We start from the raw sequence: 17,975 nt of genomic DNA, 5'->3' as shown, positions 1-17,975 counted from the left end.
TTTATTAACCTTTTTCTATATACCACCAATGATGATAATAAAAGCCATTTAAGACATTAAGTCCATTGATTGCAATTGCTCTTCTCAGGACTCAAAGGTTATATTATGCTCCTTTTCCTTCAAAATATAGTCAATATGTGCTGAGGAAAATTTTCTCAGGGTAGTATCTGAAACAAAAGACAAGTAACTTGTATTTGATCTTGTTAATGCATCTATTCTCAAATTAAATGATTTTGGTCTTTAATTTCTTATACCTTCCTCAAAGGCCTTGGTTCCTATCGGCATATGATGACACGTTAACGTTTCCTACATAAAAGATTTCACAGCAGAGGCACAGCTCGGCCAATGCTTTTAGGCAATATTTTCACTCCTTGACAATTATGATACAGTGAAGTATCTTTCTTAAGCTAATAAATTAACCACTTAGTATCTGTGGGAACTACAAACAAGAGAGATGAATATACTAATTATTACCCTTCGTATCCGGACCTTTGTCTAGGCTTCACTGCTTACTGGTTGTAGCCTATGATAGTAGTCACTCAGCACTTGAGTGAAGAGTCACATGTAGCTTCATCTCTAAAAATATTTGCAAATATTTGCCTGGATCTGTTGGAATGTAATAAAAGGGACAAAAAAATAATGGCCTAATAATGACAGGATGCAGGAAAAAGGGTTATGAATTGAATCTTGAAGCAATTAAACTGTGTCCCGTAGAATTTTATTCCTGGGCTGAGAGTAACGGCCTTGAAGCACTGAGCCTTCTTGCTCAGAACAATTGCCTGCTTCCCAAGCAGCTGCTCTGAATCCAACATCTCCATCATCTCAAGCAGCCGTCACTCCCTCCTCAGGTCTGAGCTGACCCATCTCACCTGAGAGCTGGTGTTGCAGGAAGGCACGAGGCAGGAATTGGAGTCAGAAGGCAAATGGCAAGCGCAGATTTATGGAATGGTGAGTTCCAATAATTAAGTAACCAAAATGTCATACAGAAATGAGATGTGCCACACAAATTGTAACCATGAGTGCCTTAGAGTTTGCTGAGGAGAGAATAGGATTACGAAGACTTTACCCTAATGGTCTAAGAAGGCTTTGAAAACTACGGATGTCTTTCCACGTGCTTTGAGTCAAGACTTGTTTTCTTCACGTTATTAAAAAATCCACCTCTAGCCAAAAGGGTTTAAAGACATTACCGCCTTCTAAAGATCATGAAAATTGAAAATCAAAATGACTTTGCTTATGTAGGATCCAAACTTTTCTGAAGTATTTGAGTTCTCTTCAAAGGAAATTTCACACATAATTTGGAGGAATGCACGTGTTGAGGTAAAGATTCTTTTAGGGACATTTAGATGGTGAAAGAAAGTAAGCCCTACCCTCACCCCCACAGATAGTGCAATAAACCATTATTAGATCTTATACTGTTATTAAATAATATGTTTTACAAAAAAGATTGAACACATAAAATAAGAACATACCTCTGATTGTTCCAGAAGTAAAAATATCATCATTTTGTGTCAAAAAGCTCTTCCTGATTGACCACACCTGCTATGTTCCTTGTTCACTGTGTAGTTTATTGCTTATTTCTACAGGCCGGCTCTGCAGATGTCACGTCTGGTTATGCGACAGGTTTGGAGTTTTAGTTTATTTTTGGCTGGGATGGCGTGACAAAGTTTAATGTCTTGCATAAGCTTAACATTTCAAAAATTTTTAGCCTGAACTTTGTTACATCTAGGACTTTCCTGAAACTTTGACCTGATAATGAGGAGAAAGTGAACATTATTCAAAAGATGTAGGACAAGGAAGATAGGGAGAAAGGAGCATCAGTACTGAACCCTCCAGATCAATCTTCGCCCTCGACCTGATACAGTTATCAATGCTGCATTAGACAACCCGGCTCTGGGCAGTGAGCAGAAGCCTTTCAACGAAGACGTCTGGCTACTACATACAGTGTTTAGCATGGTTTCCCAATTGAAGGTTTCTGAATTTAATTTAACCTCACCGTTAGCCTCCCTTAATATCTGGCAGGCAAAGTGTTGCACAGTCTGGATAGAATCCTGCTGCAGGATTACCAGATTTCTGGACTATTAGTACTATTCTCTTTTAATGTCATCGTTGTGAAACAAAATGAACAACCTGAAAACTATATTTGCAAGTTAAGCTGCAGTAACCATTTACTGCCAAAACTAAACGTGACCAAAAACCTCTAAACATGACAAAACACACGCACACCACCCTACACCACACACACACACACACACACACACACACACACACGGGCCAGGAGCCATAAGGCAATAGTTTGATAAATTATACTACTATCAAAATCATACAACTCCCAAACACAGAGGATACACACAAGAGACAGAAAGGATGTGGGTAAGAGGAATCCTCACTTACTACTAGGGAAAAGTATGAACTCTAGGAGACAACCACGCTGAAGAACACTTTACAATAGCCAGTAAGGAGGGTGCAGGACTCACAAACCAACAGCCTCCCTTGTAGACAGACACACTAGGGAAATCCTTGGACACGTGCACAAGGAGATATGTCAATGCAGCATTGTTTTTACTAAAGGAAAAAGGAATAATCTAAATGTTTATTAATTTTAAAATAGAAAAATATATTCATAAAAGGGACTACTATTCGGTAGTTAAAAGGAATAATCTCAATCTATATGCATCCACATGGATAAATTTTGAAGTCATAGTGAATAACCATGCTGAATTGCAGAATGATATGCACAGTCTGGTGCAATTTATAGAAACTTTATAATTTTAAAAAATTATATATATACATTTTTTAAAGAAACAGATCTGTGAAAAAGTATAAAACCATGGGAGTGTATTGTTTAAGGTGTTGTCAAAATCACAGGTGACTCCCTTGTTTAGGCCAAGCCCAATTTGGGTTCTTTTAAAAATAAGCAATGAGGTAGAAGTTTCAGAATATCCAAAGACTAGAGAGTATTCAGAAGTTTCTTTTACCGTCCTTTAATTCTTTCTGCAAAAACGTTCAGACATGAGCACATTGGTTCCATCAGCCTCCTCAGGAAATGTCTTCATTTTTCATGTGCCCGAGCAGATAGGAACGCCCCAGGCCCCCTGCCTGCAACCTTTCATAGAGGCAGACGTTAGAGCTTTGACCCCAGCTAAAATCTGCTCCAAAGTGGGCAGAAAGAGGTATTATGGCCCTTTTCAAATGAACCTCTCCTAGGGTCAAAATAAATTATTGTATAATATATAATATATCCAATCACAACTCAACGACCTCCTTTGAGGCAAGTTTGACGGGCAGATTCTTCTCTGTTCTTTATTAGCAACATCAGTCAGAAGGTGGCACAGTTTGTGAACAGCTTCTCACGGGAACTTTGCGAGCCTCACTGTTGCAACGATGTGAACCTGGTCTCTCTTGGAAAGATGCTTGCAGATCCCGGGAAGGCTTACTTGAGAACAACTGTCCACAGACAATTCATTATTGCTGTCTTTTTTTCTTCTAAAAGACACAGGAAAATATTTAAACCTTTGGTGCATGTGAGGGGGTTTTCAGGTGTACAAAGGGTCTCCACAAATGATGCACGTCACCTTCGAGGTGGTGGTCACCTGTGGGGAGACGTGGAGAAGAACGGCATCAGTGAGAGTGGAAGAGAAGCTTCAGCTGTACCTGTAACATTTTATTCTTTAAAAAACAAAGGTGAAGCAAATATTGCAAAATCACGGTAACATTTTAAAACTGGATGGTGGACATATAGGTGCTATTATATAATTCTCTCCTGCTTTCTGTACACTTGAAATGTTATACTTAAAAAAATGATAAAGAAACAAAGCAATGCTGAAGGGTGAACAACAAACTTGGAAAAATATATTCAGAACATGTATGGGTGTGGGCCCTGTGGCCGAGAGGTTAAGTTCATGTGCTCATCTTTGGCAGCCTGGGGTTTGCTGGTTCGGATCCTGGGTGTGGACCTACACACTGCCCACCAGGCCATGCTGCGGTAGCATCCCACATAGAAGAACTAGAATGACTTGGAACTAGGATATACAATTACGAACTGGGGCTTTGGGGAGAAAAAAAATACAGGAAAATTGGTAACAGGTGTTAGCTTAGGGCCACTCTTGCTCACCAAAAAAAAAGGAAAAGCATACTTAAAAAAAAAGGAACATGTATGAGAAAAGGGTCTATTTTCCTGATATGTAAAGACAAATCAATAAGGACAAGATAAATGACCCAAGAGAAAAATCTGTGGAGGATATGAATGGGGAATTTATAGAAAAATAGCTAATGAATTTATAAAATATATAGCCTAAATATATATGAATCTCTCTCCATGTGTGTCTATGTGTGTGTATACACTCATCAAACAAATGCAAATTGAGAAAACAATACTGCTTTTCACTATCATATTGGCAAAATTTCTTATATTTGGCAAAACACAGTGTTACTAATGGTGGAGAAGAAACATTCTCATGTGTTTTTGAGAAGACTGTATTGGTATAATCATTCTGGAAGGCAACATTTTTTACATTCCCTTTGAAAGACCAATTCCATTTCTAGGGTTTTTTCCCTTTGGATATAATTGCATGAATGCACACAGATATATGTATAAAGGTATTGTTTATCATAGTAAAAAATTGAAGAGAAAATAAATTTTCACCAGTGGAAGACAGATCAAATTGATGATGATATATCCAATTGCCGAATAGTCTGTATCAACAAATGAAGATCTCCACAATACAACATAAGTTTAGAATGAGCAAGTGGTGGAACCATGTATACAATACAATTCGATTTGCATGAAAGGCATGCGTTATACATACGTGTGCACCCAAATGTCTGAACGCAGCATCACAGTGATTACCTCCGGGGCATGAAACTGGAGGTTGGGAACAGGCAAGAAACCTTTTCTTTCCTCTTAGACTTTTATTGCATCAGTTAGGACTCTATGCTGCAAATGACGGAAAACGGAAACTCAACCTGCTCTAAGAAGTGGGTGGATTTGTTGGCTTAATGTAACTGAAAAATCTGGGGGGAGTTTCAGTTCATCTTGAATCACGGCTCTGCAATGTCACCAGGATGCTTTTCCTGGGTCATGACTTCATCTTTTGCGTATGTGAATGGTGTCCTCTAGGGGTGTGTACCTGATGGCCCTGATCATCTGGATAGCTCCCCTATCCATTACCAAAGGCAAGGGGGAATGCTTCCCTTTTCCAGAAGCCTCTACTTACTGGCTCTCAAGGGTTCATCAGTTCTAATTGGATTGTATACCAATCTTTGAATCAAACATCATCAATCGTGGCAATGGGCTTGTGGATCAATTCCAGGCAAACAAATTAACATAAAATGGAGTCTGGATGGTTTCCCAAAAGAAAGAGGGATGCTGGGCAGCAAAGAGCAAATATCCACTATTGCTAGATAATGTTTTCCCAAGGGCATGTAATTATCTGTCTGTCTATCTATCTATCTATCTTTCTATCTATCTATCTATCTATTTTATAGTCCACTAGGGCCTAGACTCTGAGCTCCACAGGAAGGGACTATGTTTGTGTCACTCATTATCTGTCTTTTGGGTCTAAGACGGGTTCCTGGAACATGATAGGTGGTCAGATAATATTTGTAGAATAAAAACAAGATGAAACAACCTACATTGCAACCTGACTCCTAATCACTGTCTACAGATTAAGAAAACTTAGTCACAGAATGAGCATCCTCAAGGCTATCTTTCACAATATTTTCATCCCAAGTGATCAGAAGAGAGGCTGATGTAGTGAGAGAGACACAATTTTTAGGAGAAACACTGATGGCTCTTTTAAACATTTGCTGATACTGCTTTTTGTTGATAGAAATTATTTGATACATTGTGTGAATTCATTACTCCTGAACTATTGCAATAGTGGATGAACTCAGCTAATTCACTTACTCTATTGTTCAAATAGCTTAGGGTCAGGCTAATTTAAGACTTTTCTTCTTCTTTCTCTTCCCTTTCCTTGGCCCTCCTTTGGGTACTCCCCTCACCGGGCCACCGAGAACTGCTTCTGCCTGTGCAGCTTGCCACATATTTACGGTTGCCAGATAAAATACAGGATGCTCAGTAATGTGTGAATTTCAGATAAACAGCGCATTATTTTTCAGTACGTGTATGTCCCAGATATTGCATGGGACCAGATATTACATGGGGTATGCTTATCTAAAAGATTATTCATTGTTTATCAGAGTTCACATGTAACTGAGCATCCAGTGTTTTTATTTGCAGTAATTTCTTATTTTTATTTGCTAAATCTGGCAACTCTACACATAATGCCGGCTACCTGCAACTACTTTCAGTTTCCCAAAGGGTAAACCCCTGGGCTTTCTGGACCATGAAATAGCTGATTATTGGATTTTTACTTGTTAGTATGGCTCTTTTATACTTAAAGAGCAATCCTAAAGTAAACCCGTGTGTAACCACCCCCCAGGTGAAGAAACATAGCAGAACGATGCCAGTACCTTAGCGCCATCTGTGGTTCTTTCCTATATCAGCATCCTCCTCCCTCCCTTGAGGGGTAACGACTGGCTTTTTTCATCATTCTCTGGCATCTCTTTAGGTTTGCCACCTGTGTAAGCATGCATAACGATATAGCTCCTTTTGACTACCTTTGATAGCTTCTTTGTGACTTGTTTCTTTCACCCAACCTTGCACTTGTGAGGTTTATCCATGTTTATGAGTGCCGCTGTGCTTCCTTACTTGTCATTGCTGCACAGTGTTCCAAAATGTGATCATACCCATGATTATCCATCCATTGTACTGTTGTGCGGTTGATGGTACAGTTTTAACTTAAGTTGAAAATTTTAGAATGTTTTAAATTTATTGCAGGAAACTAAAATAACTACCATAAAATAGTTTCATACCGTTTAGGGAAATTTCTAATACTTAGTACTCCTCTGAAAATTTCTGTTGCTATATTCAATAATTGGGCAAAGTTTAGAGGCTTATATAAATTGGTTCTCATTTATATTCACAAATTGTTTTTTATTGTGGAATAACAGACATATAGTAAAATGCACAAATCTTAAATATATATCTTGATGAATTTTTACATATGTATATACCTGTGTAACCATCACCCAGATCAAGATCTAGAACGTTTCCAGCATCCTTTTACTATGACTGTCTTGCAGCTCTTTTATTTCCTGTTGCTACCTACAAGATAGCTGTCTGTCTAAATTTTTGGACATGCCCAATACAAGTCTGTATGATGATGGGTTTTGGGCTTTCAGGTGCACCACATGGTGAGTCTGCACAATGCTAAGTGGTTCCTTTAGAGAAGGGCTCAAGCCATTCGATTTCCAAAAGGAAAAGTGATAATACAGATGCTGATGGGGCTAACAAAGTAGATGAACTAATGTTTCTATTAAATAAAAAAATATTTATCTTCCAAAAGGAGGATTTAAGATCAGGCAGATAGTAACATCACATGTCTTTATAGTTAAATTGAACATATAACTCTCTGCTTGTGTATTTATCATATAAAGAAAAAACTGACTTATTGCAAATATTATCACCCACTAGCTGTAAAATGCCTTGAACCTGGTGATGTGTAGAAAGTATAAGGATAAAGTTACATGCAAGCAATTTATTCAAAACTTTGAACTTATTGATATATTTTTTATTACTATAATGTATTCTGTATACTACTCTGTATTCTGACCACAAATTGCTGTGATTCCCCTCAGAATTATGCCACTCTCTAATGGCTACATAACAGCAATGTCTCTTAAAATATACCCAGTGGCACAGTGGTTAAGTTTGCACCCTCCACTTCAGCGGCCCAGGGTTCACCTGTTCGGATCCCGGGTCCAGACAAGGCACCACTTGGCAAGCCATGCTGCGGGAGGCATCCCACATATAAAGTAGAGGAAGATGGGCATGAATGTTAGCTTAGGGCCAGTCTTCCTCAGCAAAAAGAGGGGGATTGGCTCAGGGCTAATCTGCCTAAAAAAAAAAATATATATATATATACACTCTGAAATTTATTTATTTATTTATATTTTAATTGCAGTAACATTGGATTATAACATTATATAGCTTTTGGATGTACATCATAATATATTTCGAATTCTGTGTAGATTACATCCTGTTCACCACCCCAAAATTAATTATAGTCCATCCCCTCACATGTCAGCCTAATCACCCCTTTTGCCCTCCCCTCCTTTCCCTATGGCAACCACCAATCCAATCTCCATTGCTATGTGTTTGTTTGTCATTGCTTTTATCTTCTACTTATGAGTGAGGTCATACGGTATTTGACTTTCTCGCTCTGACTAATTTCACTCAGCAGAATACCCTCAAGGACCATCCATGTTGTCAGAAATGGCCATGTTTCATCATTTCTTATGGCTGAGTAGTATTCCATTGTGTATAAATACCACATCTTGTTTATCCATTCATCCCTTGATGGGCACCTAGGTTGCTCCCAAGTCTTGGCTATTGTGTATAATGCTGCAATGAACATAGGGGTGCATGCATCTTTATGCTTTTGTATTTTCAAGTTCTTTGGATAAATACCCTGCAGCAGAATAGCTGGATCATATGGTAGATCTATTCTTAATTTTCTGAGGATACTCCATACTGCTTTCCATAGTGGCTGCACCAGTTTGCACTCCCTCCAGCAGTGTACAAGGGTTCCCTTCTCTCCACATACTCTCCAACATTTGTTGTTTCCTGTCTTGTTAATTATAGCCATTCTGACCAGAGGGAGGTGATACCTCATTGTAATTTTGATTTGCATGTCCCTGATAACTAATGATGTTGAGAACATTTTCATATGCCTGTTTGCCATCTGTGTATCTTCTTTAGAGAAATCTCTGTTCAGATCTTTTGCCCATTTTTTAATTGGATTGTTGGTTTTCTTGTTGAGCTGTATGAGTTCTTTGTATATTTTGGATACCAGCCCCTTATCTGGTATATGGTTTGCAAATATCTTCTCAATAAAGGAATACAGTCAAGTCGCAGGAAACAAAATCAATGTACAAAAATTAGTTGCGTTTGTACATACTAACAATGAAGCAGAAGAAAGAGAAATTAAGAATGCAATCCCACTTACAATTGCAATCAAAAGAATAAAATACCTAGGAATAAACTTAACCAAAGAGGTGAAAGATCTGTACACCGAAAACTATAAAACATTGATGAAAGAACCCAAAGAAGACACATAGAAATGGAAAGATATTCCATGCTCTTGGATTTGAAGAATCAACATCATTAAAATGTCCATACTCCTTAAAGCAATCTGTAGATTCAATGCAATCCCTATCAAAGTTCCAACAAAATTTTTCAAAGAAATAGAACAAAGAATCCTAAAATTTACATGGAACAACAAAAGACCCTGAATAGCCAAAGAACACCTGAGAAAAAAGAACAAGGCTGGAGGTATCACACTTCCTGATTTCAAAATATACTACAAAGCTACAGTAACCAAAACAGCATGGTACTGGCACAAAAACAGACACACACATCAAGGGAACAGAATCGAGAGCCCAGAAATAAGCCCACACATTTATGGACAGCTAATATTCGACAAGGGAGCCAAGAGCATACCATGGAGAAAAGAGAGTCTCTTCAATAAATGGTGTTGGGAAAACTGGACAGCCACATGCAAAAGAATGAAAGATCATTCCCTTACACCATGTGCAAAAATCAACTCAAAATGGATTAAAGGCTTGAATGTAAGACCTGAAACCATGAAACTCCTGGAAGAAAACATAGGCAGTACGATCTTTGACGTCGGTCCTAGCAGCATATTTTCAAGTCACACGTCTGTCCGGGCAAGGGAAACTAAAGAAAAAATGAACAAGTGGGACTACATCAGACTAAAAAGCTTCTGCACAGCAAAGGAAACCATGTGAAATTTCTGAATGCTCACTAGAGATACGTTGTTCAGACAGATCTCTCCAGTATTTTACATTTTCAGCATGGGAAGGAAAGAGAACTCAAGCACTGAGAGTTTTAGTGAATCTTAAGGAAAAGTATTCACGTGTTAAATGAAATGATTTTGTGTGCACATGCAATACATGTTGAAGAGGAAGAGAGGGAAGAAGAAAGTGGATGGGCACTGAACAATGTTTTATTTCTATAAATGTGGAGCTTACAATTGAGAATCTCTTGCAGGAAAGATTCCAGGTCAAGATGTACGCTGTGACACATGATTAATCCCCACTCTCTCATCTCCCACTGAAATTCCAACACAGATACTTTTCAAAATCACAGAACTATATCTGTAGAAAACGATTACAGTCTCGTCAGTGTGCCAGAAATTTTGAGGACTACCTGGAAAATAGAAAGCAAATGGGTTGAAATTTCCTGTAAAAATAAAAAGAGAAGAAATTGCATCTCAGGACACCAAAGCCAAGCCAGGTTCTTTCTAGGAAGCCTCAGATAAGCTCTAGGCTCAGCATCAGCGGATTCAAAGGGAGGAGCTGGCTGTGGAGCAACCATCAGTGGAGTTCCCTCAAGATGCTTCCTCGTGAGAGTATTTGGGCCTGAGAGAAAAACCAAAGCCAGACTTGTAGTAATGTCAGAATTTAGACCCAAAAAAGCATTAAAACAAGATACTTTATAATATTAAAGGGGGAATTTGCAATGAAGGTATAAAATCTCTGCACCAAATAACATAGCATCAATATCGATCAAGCAACAACTGTAGGAGATGCAAGGAGAAATAGAAACCCACTAGAGATGGAGCCTTCAGTTCACCTCTCTCGATCTATTTTAGAGCAAGTAGACAAAAGTAAGAAAATAGAAGAAAGTGCAGTAATGTCTTCAAAGGTCTAGGGAAAGACTTTTTGAATTTAGCCTTATTGTTAATTAAGCATCAGGATAAAATGAAGACATCTGGAAATTAAAAAGTTACCATTCAGTGTCCCCACGAGAAAACAATTACTTGAAGTTCTTCAGGCCAAAAATGGGAAACCAAGACATCAGATTGTACATAATGGTGGCAACTAAGTACAACCAGAAAAAATAAAAGAAAAATTTAAGCAGCAAACTTTTAATGTCGTAGCCTTCAGTTTCCTTCTAAATTAGTTCAATCGCAATGTTTGGTTTGCGGTGAATAATACTTATGTAATCTTAATATTGTACATGCCGTGTATTGGTTTTCACTTTTGGGTGTCAAACAATGTCAAAAGCACAGAAGATTTAATAATTATATTACAGAACAGCAAGTAAATCTCATAAATCTTGGCAATTTAAAGATTACGTGGCAGGGTATCTCAGCCAACAAATTCAAGTGTATAAGAAATATCACTTTATTTTCTACATTTCAGTTTAATTTCCACCTCTGGGAAATATTCTCTTTCTCCCTCTACCTCTCTCATAAGACCTGCTTGATGGGAAATGTAACCACAGACATTCCTGGGCTTTCTCTGCCCTCCTGGGGTCCCACCAAGGTATGCAGTTGCCAAATATTCAGAGAGAAGGGCGCCCCCCAGGCTTCAGTGATCTGCACACCCGGGTAACCGGGAGCCTCCATGAATGACTCTTTGCAGCGCAGCAGATCTCTGCTCCTTTGGGGCTCCACGCGCGGCATGGGAGTCTCAGCTGAGGTTGGAACCCTGTGCTAGGGTCCTGCTTTCCCCAAATAGCTGACACCACTACCTTTTCTGAGGTTTGCCCCTCCTAGGGCTCCACCATGGAGCAGTGTTTGTTTCCCACGTAGCTTCTCAGCACCGCTCCGGCCCTCGCGGACCTCCGACGGGGGAGCCTCTCCTGCCCCTGCTCCTCCAGGGCCCCTGCGTCCTCCTGAACGTCGTGTGCTCCTCGCTGAGCTCAGGTGTGTGGACAAGTAAAACAGGCAAACATTTGACTGGCTAACTCTGCCCTCCTCCCTGCCCTGTGCCTCTCCTGAGGCAATAAAATTCACAGCATGTTACTGCTTGAATGGAAAAATGGAAAAGGGGAAACATGAATTAAGATCACACAGTATTTTTCAGACAATATTAACATAACTGAGAACAATAGGGAGGTAACTAGAGAGAAGAGGAGTAGAAGGGTAGTGTTCTTGCCTTTCATTGTGGATACTGAATCCATAGTAAATTTGATAAATCAAGAATTAAACATTTATATATGCTATTTAGAGTAAATAAGGCAATGACTAGAAAATAAAAATATAAACAATATAATCCAGAGGTGGAAGGGGAGTTAAATCATGATAAATTCTTAGTCCCTCAGAGTGGAATATCAATAGATTCTGTATAAACTTGATAAAACTTGAAGAAATATGATATAAAACTAAACTAAAAACTATTAACAGAGGTGATTTCTGGGAAATGAGTTAGGGCCTAGGGAGAAGAGGAGAAAACTGGGAAGAGGAGGGAGACTTTGTTATTTTCATTTTAAGCTTTTTTATTTTAATTTTTTTAATGATGCAATCCTTTTCTAACAAAAATTAGGTTAGTTAAAAATAAATGACTATTTTAACACACTGCCTCATCAACATTTATAAGACATACTTAATAAAGAATTCACACATTAAAATGTGCCTATGGGCACTAGGCCTTTACTTTAAAAATTCACTATTAAATTCCTTCCCATATTAGGAAGAGCTGCTAAAAAATCCACACCGAAAAACAAACCCCCTTAGCTTTATATAGATAAACAAATAATTTAGCCAAAAAGAAATACTTGAGAAACGACTAGAAGGAAACACTAACAAAAATTAGCAAGAGTGACAAGGCAATGGTAATGAGCACGCCGTCTTTCAAAAGAAGAAATCATTCAAAATATTTCTTTATCAGAGTCGCAAAAAAAATCATGTCCTCTGGTACAGTAAAACCACTTTAAAGATATATTCCAGCACCCTGCTAAATTCCATCAAAGTTCCTGTATGTAATCTCTATCAGTGCACACTACACTATATATTTACTCCTGAGATCTAAACTTCATGTAAAACTACACATCATCCTGAATAAGAGAGAGTGCAAGATGGCACAGGCAAGCACACAGACTCAGTGCCCTCTTCACAGTCTACTTTCCTTCAGAAGGTGGGCAAGTTCCTTTACCTCCAGCTCTTGTTTTTCTCCTCTGCCAATATGGAACTTCCAAATCGAGGTCTTATGAGGCTTTCCACATATGCCAAGAAGGAACCCAGCTACCAGGCAAAGAAGTCCAAGAGAGACCAAATGGAGAATCTGCTGGGGAAGGAAAGCCTAACCAAAGGGAGAGAATGGCCCCACTTGATAGTCAGCAACTGGGTCCACAAAGATGAGCGAGACGGCCGTGGATTCTCTCACTCTAGTGGGAGAATGAGAAGAGAGAATTAGAAAGGGGATCAATACCCATCCCAGCCAGTGCCTGGCCCTTTGAGCCAACCCAGCTGAGAACACAGACATGAAACACAGATGACTTGTTCCACTGAGGTCTGCCCAAATTCCTGACCCACTGAATCAAGAGCAAATAAAATGGTGGTTGTTTTATGCTGCACATTTTGGGGTAATCTGCTACAAAGGAATAAGTAACGCATATAGTCCCCTTTGTGTATTCTCATTCATGATACTGTTTGTGTCTTCTTTTTTTGATCAATCTTGCTAGAGTTTTATCTATTTTAATTTTTTCAAAGAATGAAGTTTTAACTTTGTCGATTTTCTTATTGTATCTTTACTTTCTATTTCACTGGTTTGTGTACTTTCTTTTACTATCTTTCTATTTTCTTTGACTTTACTCAGTTATTATTTTTCTAATTTCTTAAGAGGGACACATATTAATTTTAAGATTTTCTTCTTTTCTAATATAAGCATTTAAAATTTCTTTCAAAATTCCTTTCAAAGCACCTAATCCCACTAGTCTTGATTTGCTTCTTCATTATCTTTTGGTTTTAGACATTTACATTTTCCATCATAAGTTTCATCTTAAACCCAGAAGTTACTACACAGGGATTTTAAATTTATTTTTCGCTTTTAATTTCTAACTTTCTTGAGTCTATGCAGTTTGTTGAAGTTTTCTTCATGGCCTAGTGTGTGATCATTTGTAACTCCTCCATACGTGCTCAAGGAAAATATGTGTTCTCTGATTATTGAATGTCCATTCGGTCAAGTTGGTTAATTCTTTTGTTGAGATCTTCTTTATATCGTTGCTGAATTGTGTCTGTTTGGTCAATCAGTGCTGAGAGAGGTGTGTTGAATCACTCACGATAACGGCGGATTCATCATTTTTTCTCTGTAGTTCTGTAGATTTTTGCTTCATCAATAGTGAGCCTATTTTATTAGCTCCATACATGTTTAAAATTGCTCTAGCTTGGCGAATAGAATGTTTTATCATTGCACCATGACCCTCTCTGTTCCTAACAATGTGCCAGCTTTCTTTTGGAAAACTGCTTGGCAATTTCTTATAAAGTTAAGCATACCCAGAATGACCCAGAAATACCACATCTATATTTCCCCAAGAGAAATAAAACATGCCCACAAAAAAGACTTGTACAAGAATGTTTATAGCAACTGTTGACCTTAAACAGACAGTCAGTTATTTCTCCAGCAAAAATGGGTTTATGGGGGACCAGGAAAGAATTGCAGTTCAAAGTCTGAAACCATCTCGAGCCAGGTGCAAGTCGCTAGCAGCATGGAGGAGAAACTCTATTCTGGGAGGAAGAGCAAGTTGGGACGGCCATTGTAAACATGGAGTCCAGAGGTATAGCAGCGTTTCACTAGCTGAGTTGTGATAGTCTCTCATTGGCTGAGCTTCTTGGTCAAGAAGAAGTCTGTCTTCTTCCTGTTGGGCTCTGCTAGAAGGTAGGGTGTGAGAGCTCCGCCTTTGGGCCCCAAGACTCCAATTTAATGAAGTTTCTATTTATTAATTTCCACACAACTTTATTCATAATCGCTAAAAACGGAAACAATCCAGATGTCCAGCAATGGGTGAATGGGTAGACAAAGTATTCGATGGAATACTTTTCAGCAATAAAATCCAACTCCTGATCACGCAACAGTAGGGATGGATCTGGAAAGCATGGTTAGAGAAAGAAGGCCCACCTGGGAGAGGACCTACCCCCTTTATGTGTGTGGTGATGGAAATCAGAGCAGAGGTTGGCTGCCTAACAGTGGGCGCCTGGAAAGGGGATGAGGGAACTCTCAGTGATGGAAATACTCTGTATCCCGATTGGGTGGTGCTTACACAGCTGTTTACGTTTAGCAAAACTCATCAAATCACACACTAAAAGATCAATCCTTTCCACGGTATTTAAATTTTACCTCAATAAAAAGCGGATGGGAAAAAAAAAGCCTGGCGATGTTGGAAAGTAACGCTAAGCGATGTAAGGAGAAATCTGCGGTAGTAAACCCTTTTTAAAAAATATTAAGTGAAGAAAACGTTCCAATAAGCTGAGCTGTATTTGTGTGACTAAATAAGGACGTTAAAAAGCCCTGCAAACAGTGAATCCCTTCTGCTCCGAGGAGCGCTTTCATTTTTCCTCGGATGCTGGGGCCCTGGAGCTCCGGTCGGATTAGGGACCCTAACGCCTCACCTGCGCCCCGGCCCCGCCCCTCAGGCATAATCCCGTCGTACCCGCCCATCCTTTGAACCGTGCGTTCACCTTTCAATCAGTTCGAATAGCACAGGGAGAGAACCAATCGCAAGCCTCGTGGGAGAGAAGGGGCGGGCCCCTTTCCCGCAGGGGTTGCTCAAAGGCCCTCCAATCAGAGGCTGGGTGTGGGAAGTTCGGATTCTGGGCGGCTCAGGTGTAGGCGGCACTGCTCCGAGGCGGCGGCGGCGGCTCTCCAGACAGGGAGCGTTCCTTTCCTTTTGGTTTGACTGAGGTTTCACGCGACAGGCTGCCTGAGGAAGGTGAGTGCTGGGAGCTGGAGGAAGGGCGCTGGCTCGCCTCCTCCTAGAAGGTCTGGAAGGGTCTGAGGTGGGCAGTGGCGAGCTGGACGCCGCTTGGGGGAGGCTCCTCTAGGACCACTTACCTGTCCTTCCCGCAGCCGATGGCTCCGTCCTCCAGAAGAGTAAGTATTTGTTGCCATAATCTATGCAGCAGTCAGCGTTTCACCACTGGGCCGTGATTGGCCTCTGGGGCGGGACGATGCTTAGCATCCTTGGCCCCGACCTTCAATTCCAGTAGCTGCTCCCAGAGCCAGCGACAACTAAACCCGCCCTGGTTGGGAACCTCTAGGCAAGCAAGACGAAGGCATTCTAGACTTTCAAGCTGGAAGAAACTCCACTCAGCCAAGAGGGGAACTTAGATGTCCTGTATGTGAAGAGCCAGGCTGCGGGGCTTGAGATCCCAGCTCCAGCGCCTGTTGGCAGTTCTCTCCCTCACCTGTGTAACAGCGATGACACTAACCACCTGTGCTGGTTTAGGTGACAATTAAACACGCCTTTACTATTAACTCGAGCTTTTGCACACACCCTGTCTCTCTTTGTGGAGCATAGTCCTATGCAGTATTTTAAAATAACTAATGGTTTATTGTTTAACATTTAGCACATTAATACTTGCAGGAGGTGGCAAGTCAAATAGTAGAGGAGCATGCTTACTGAAAAGTAGAGTCCTTTGTCACTTCCCCTGGGCTCTTACAGGAGAATGTTATTAGCATCCAGGTCAGAAGAATTCTCATTTTTTATATACTCTGTTGATTGCTTAAAATCATGTAACATTTTAATGGGTTGCATTTCTTGTGCAGATTTTTCTTTTATCTGGAGTTTTCTAGTGGACTGTCTCAGTTATTCTTGTTGTTGAAGAGTATAGTGTGCTTAGAACTTTTCTATCTTCCTATTGCAGACCTTCCCCTTTTTCTTTCTTTTTTTTTTCTTTTGAGCCAGCAACACTTGTGGAGAATCAGTCATCTTTCTCCCATTGGGCTTGGTTCTTTTCTATACCAGCTGCATAGGTGACTCCCTTAGACTTTCCACTTTCCTTTATTCTTTTCCTCATTTGAATGAAGGATTTCCTGGAACACATGGCATCCTGTTTCTTGTCCTTCTCCCTTGTTTTGCTTGAACACGTTCTCAAGAATCTTTCTAAGAAAAGAGTATGGGCCAGGTAAACAATATGATTTTTCACATGGCCGAAAATAATTTCATTATGCCCTCAAATGGCAAACTATGGTTATCCTTCTGTATCACCATGGTAGTTCTTCTAAAATCCCATCTTTTGCTCAATCTTGTATATCCAACTGCCTGCTTATCATCCCTGTCTGTCTAATAGGCATCTCGTGTGTTTGTTTTGTTTTGTTTTTTGGCTTGAGAAAAAATGCCAGGCTGCCTGCCTTCATCACAGGGAAAGGTTAGGAAACGATTCTGTATACTGTCCTTCACTTACTTTCCCTATTCTCTCCTTTCCTTCACTCTTGTCACTTTGTAATGCTGTGCGGTGAGCCTAGAGCCTCTTGTTTGTGTTATGGCCCACAGCTTCCTGGGCTTCACTTCATCTGTCAAGCAAGGCCCTATGTAGAAGCCCAAAATAGATCGTACTATCTTTTGATAACTTTCTTCCCACTCTGCAGTGTCGTATATTTATTCCATTTTGTACTGAAAATTTTTTATTTCAGAATGCTCTGAGGTGGGGCAGGAGGTGAACTGGAATCTTAATTTTTTAAATAATATGAAAATCTATATAAGTTGTCTACCTTTCTTTTCCCTGGCAGGATGGCTGCATCACATTTTGCCAGTCAACTGAGAAAGGATTTAAGTATTGAGATGATTAGAACTAAAATTGCTGAGGAGAGTTTTCTCTCTCAGAAAGCAGACAGATATGATAAATATGAACGAAAAAGACACTCTGGTTTGACGGATGTCAACCTTCCAACCTTGGAAGGTAGAAATCTTGAATTAGAGGAGACATCTCAAGAGCCTATTCCAGAAGAGATGAGTGTGAGGCAAAGTAAGTAAAGAGCTATTGTAATTTTAACTGCTTTGAAGAGGGGAAAAAAGTTGGTTTAATACCTGAGGTTAAAAAATCCTTGACCAGGGGCCAGCTGGGTGGTGTGGTGGTTAGGTTCACATACTCTGCTTCTGCGGCCCGAGG

The 17,975-nt window shown here is 39.8% G+C and overlaps 1 protein-coding gene across 8 annotated transcripts in view; it reads right to left on the bottom strand.

Annotated features, from left to right (window-relative positions):
* Positions 1-2,743: 2,743 nt before the first annotated feature.
* Positions 2,744-17,975, bottom strand: part of LOC139039706 (serine/threonine-protein phosphatase 2A regulatory subunit B'' subunit beta-like) — a 56,032-nt gene continuing 40,800 nt past the window's right edge. For 5 of the 8 annotated variants that reach the window (XR_011502408.1, XR_011502409.1, XR_011502410.1 and 2 more), the window contains one exon: positions 2,744-3,590. Coding sequence is in view for 1 of the 8 variants with exons in the window: in XM_070506477.1 (XP_070362578.1) it covers positions 3,534-3,590 (57 nt within the window). In the remaining 7 variants the exon portion in view is untranslated. Of the gene's footprint in view, positions 3,591-6,471; positions 13,256-17,975 lie in introns of all 8 variants that reach the window. The other 3 variants (XR_011502411.1, XR_011502406.1, XR_011502407.1) reach the window with 1 other exon arrangement.

This window comes from Equus asinus, chromosome 3 (genome assembly GCF_041296235.1).
Source record: "Equus asinus isolate D_3611 breed Donkey chromosome 3, EquAss-T2T_v2, whole genome shotgun sequence".
Taxonomy (NCBI): Eukaryota; Metazoa; Chordata; class Mammalia; order Perissodactyla; family Equidae; genus Equus; species Equus asinus.
This window is presented reverse-complemented; position numbering and strand designations above follow the sequence as displayed.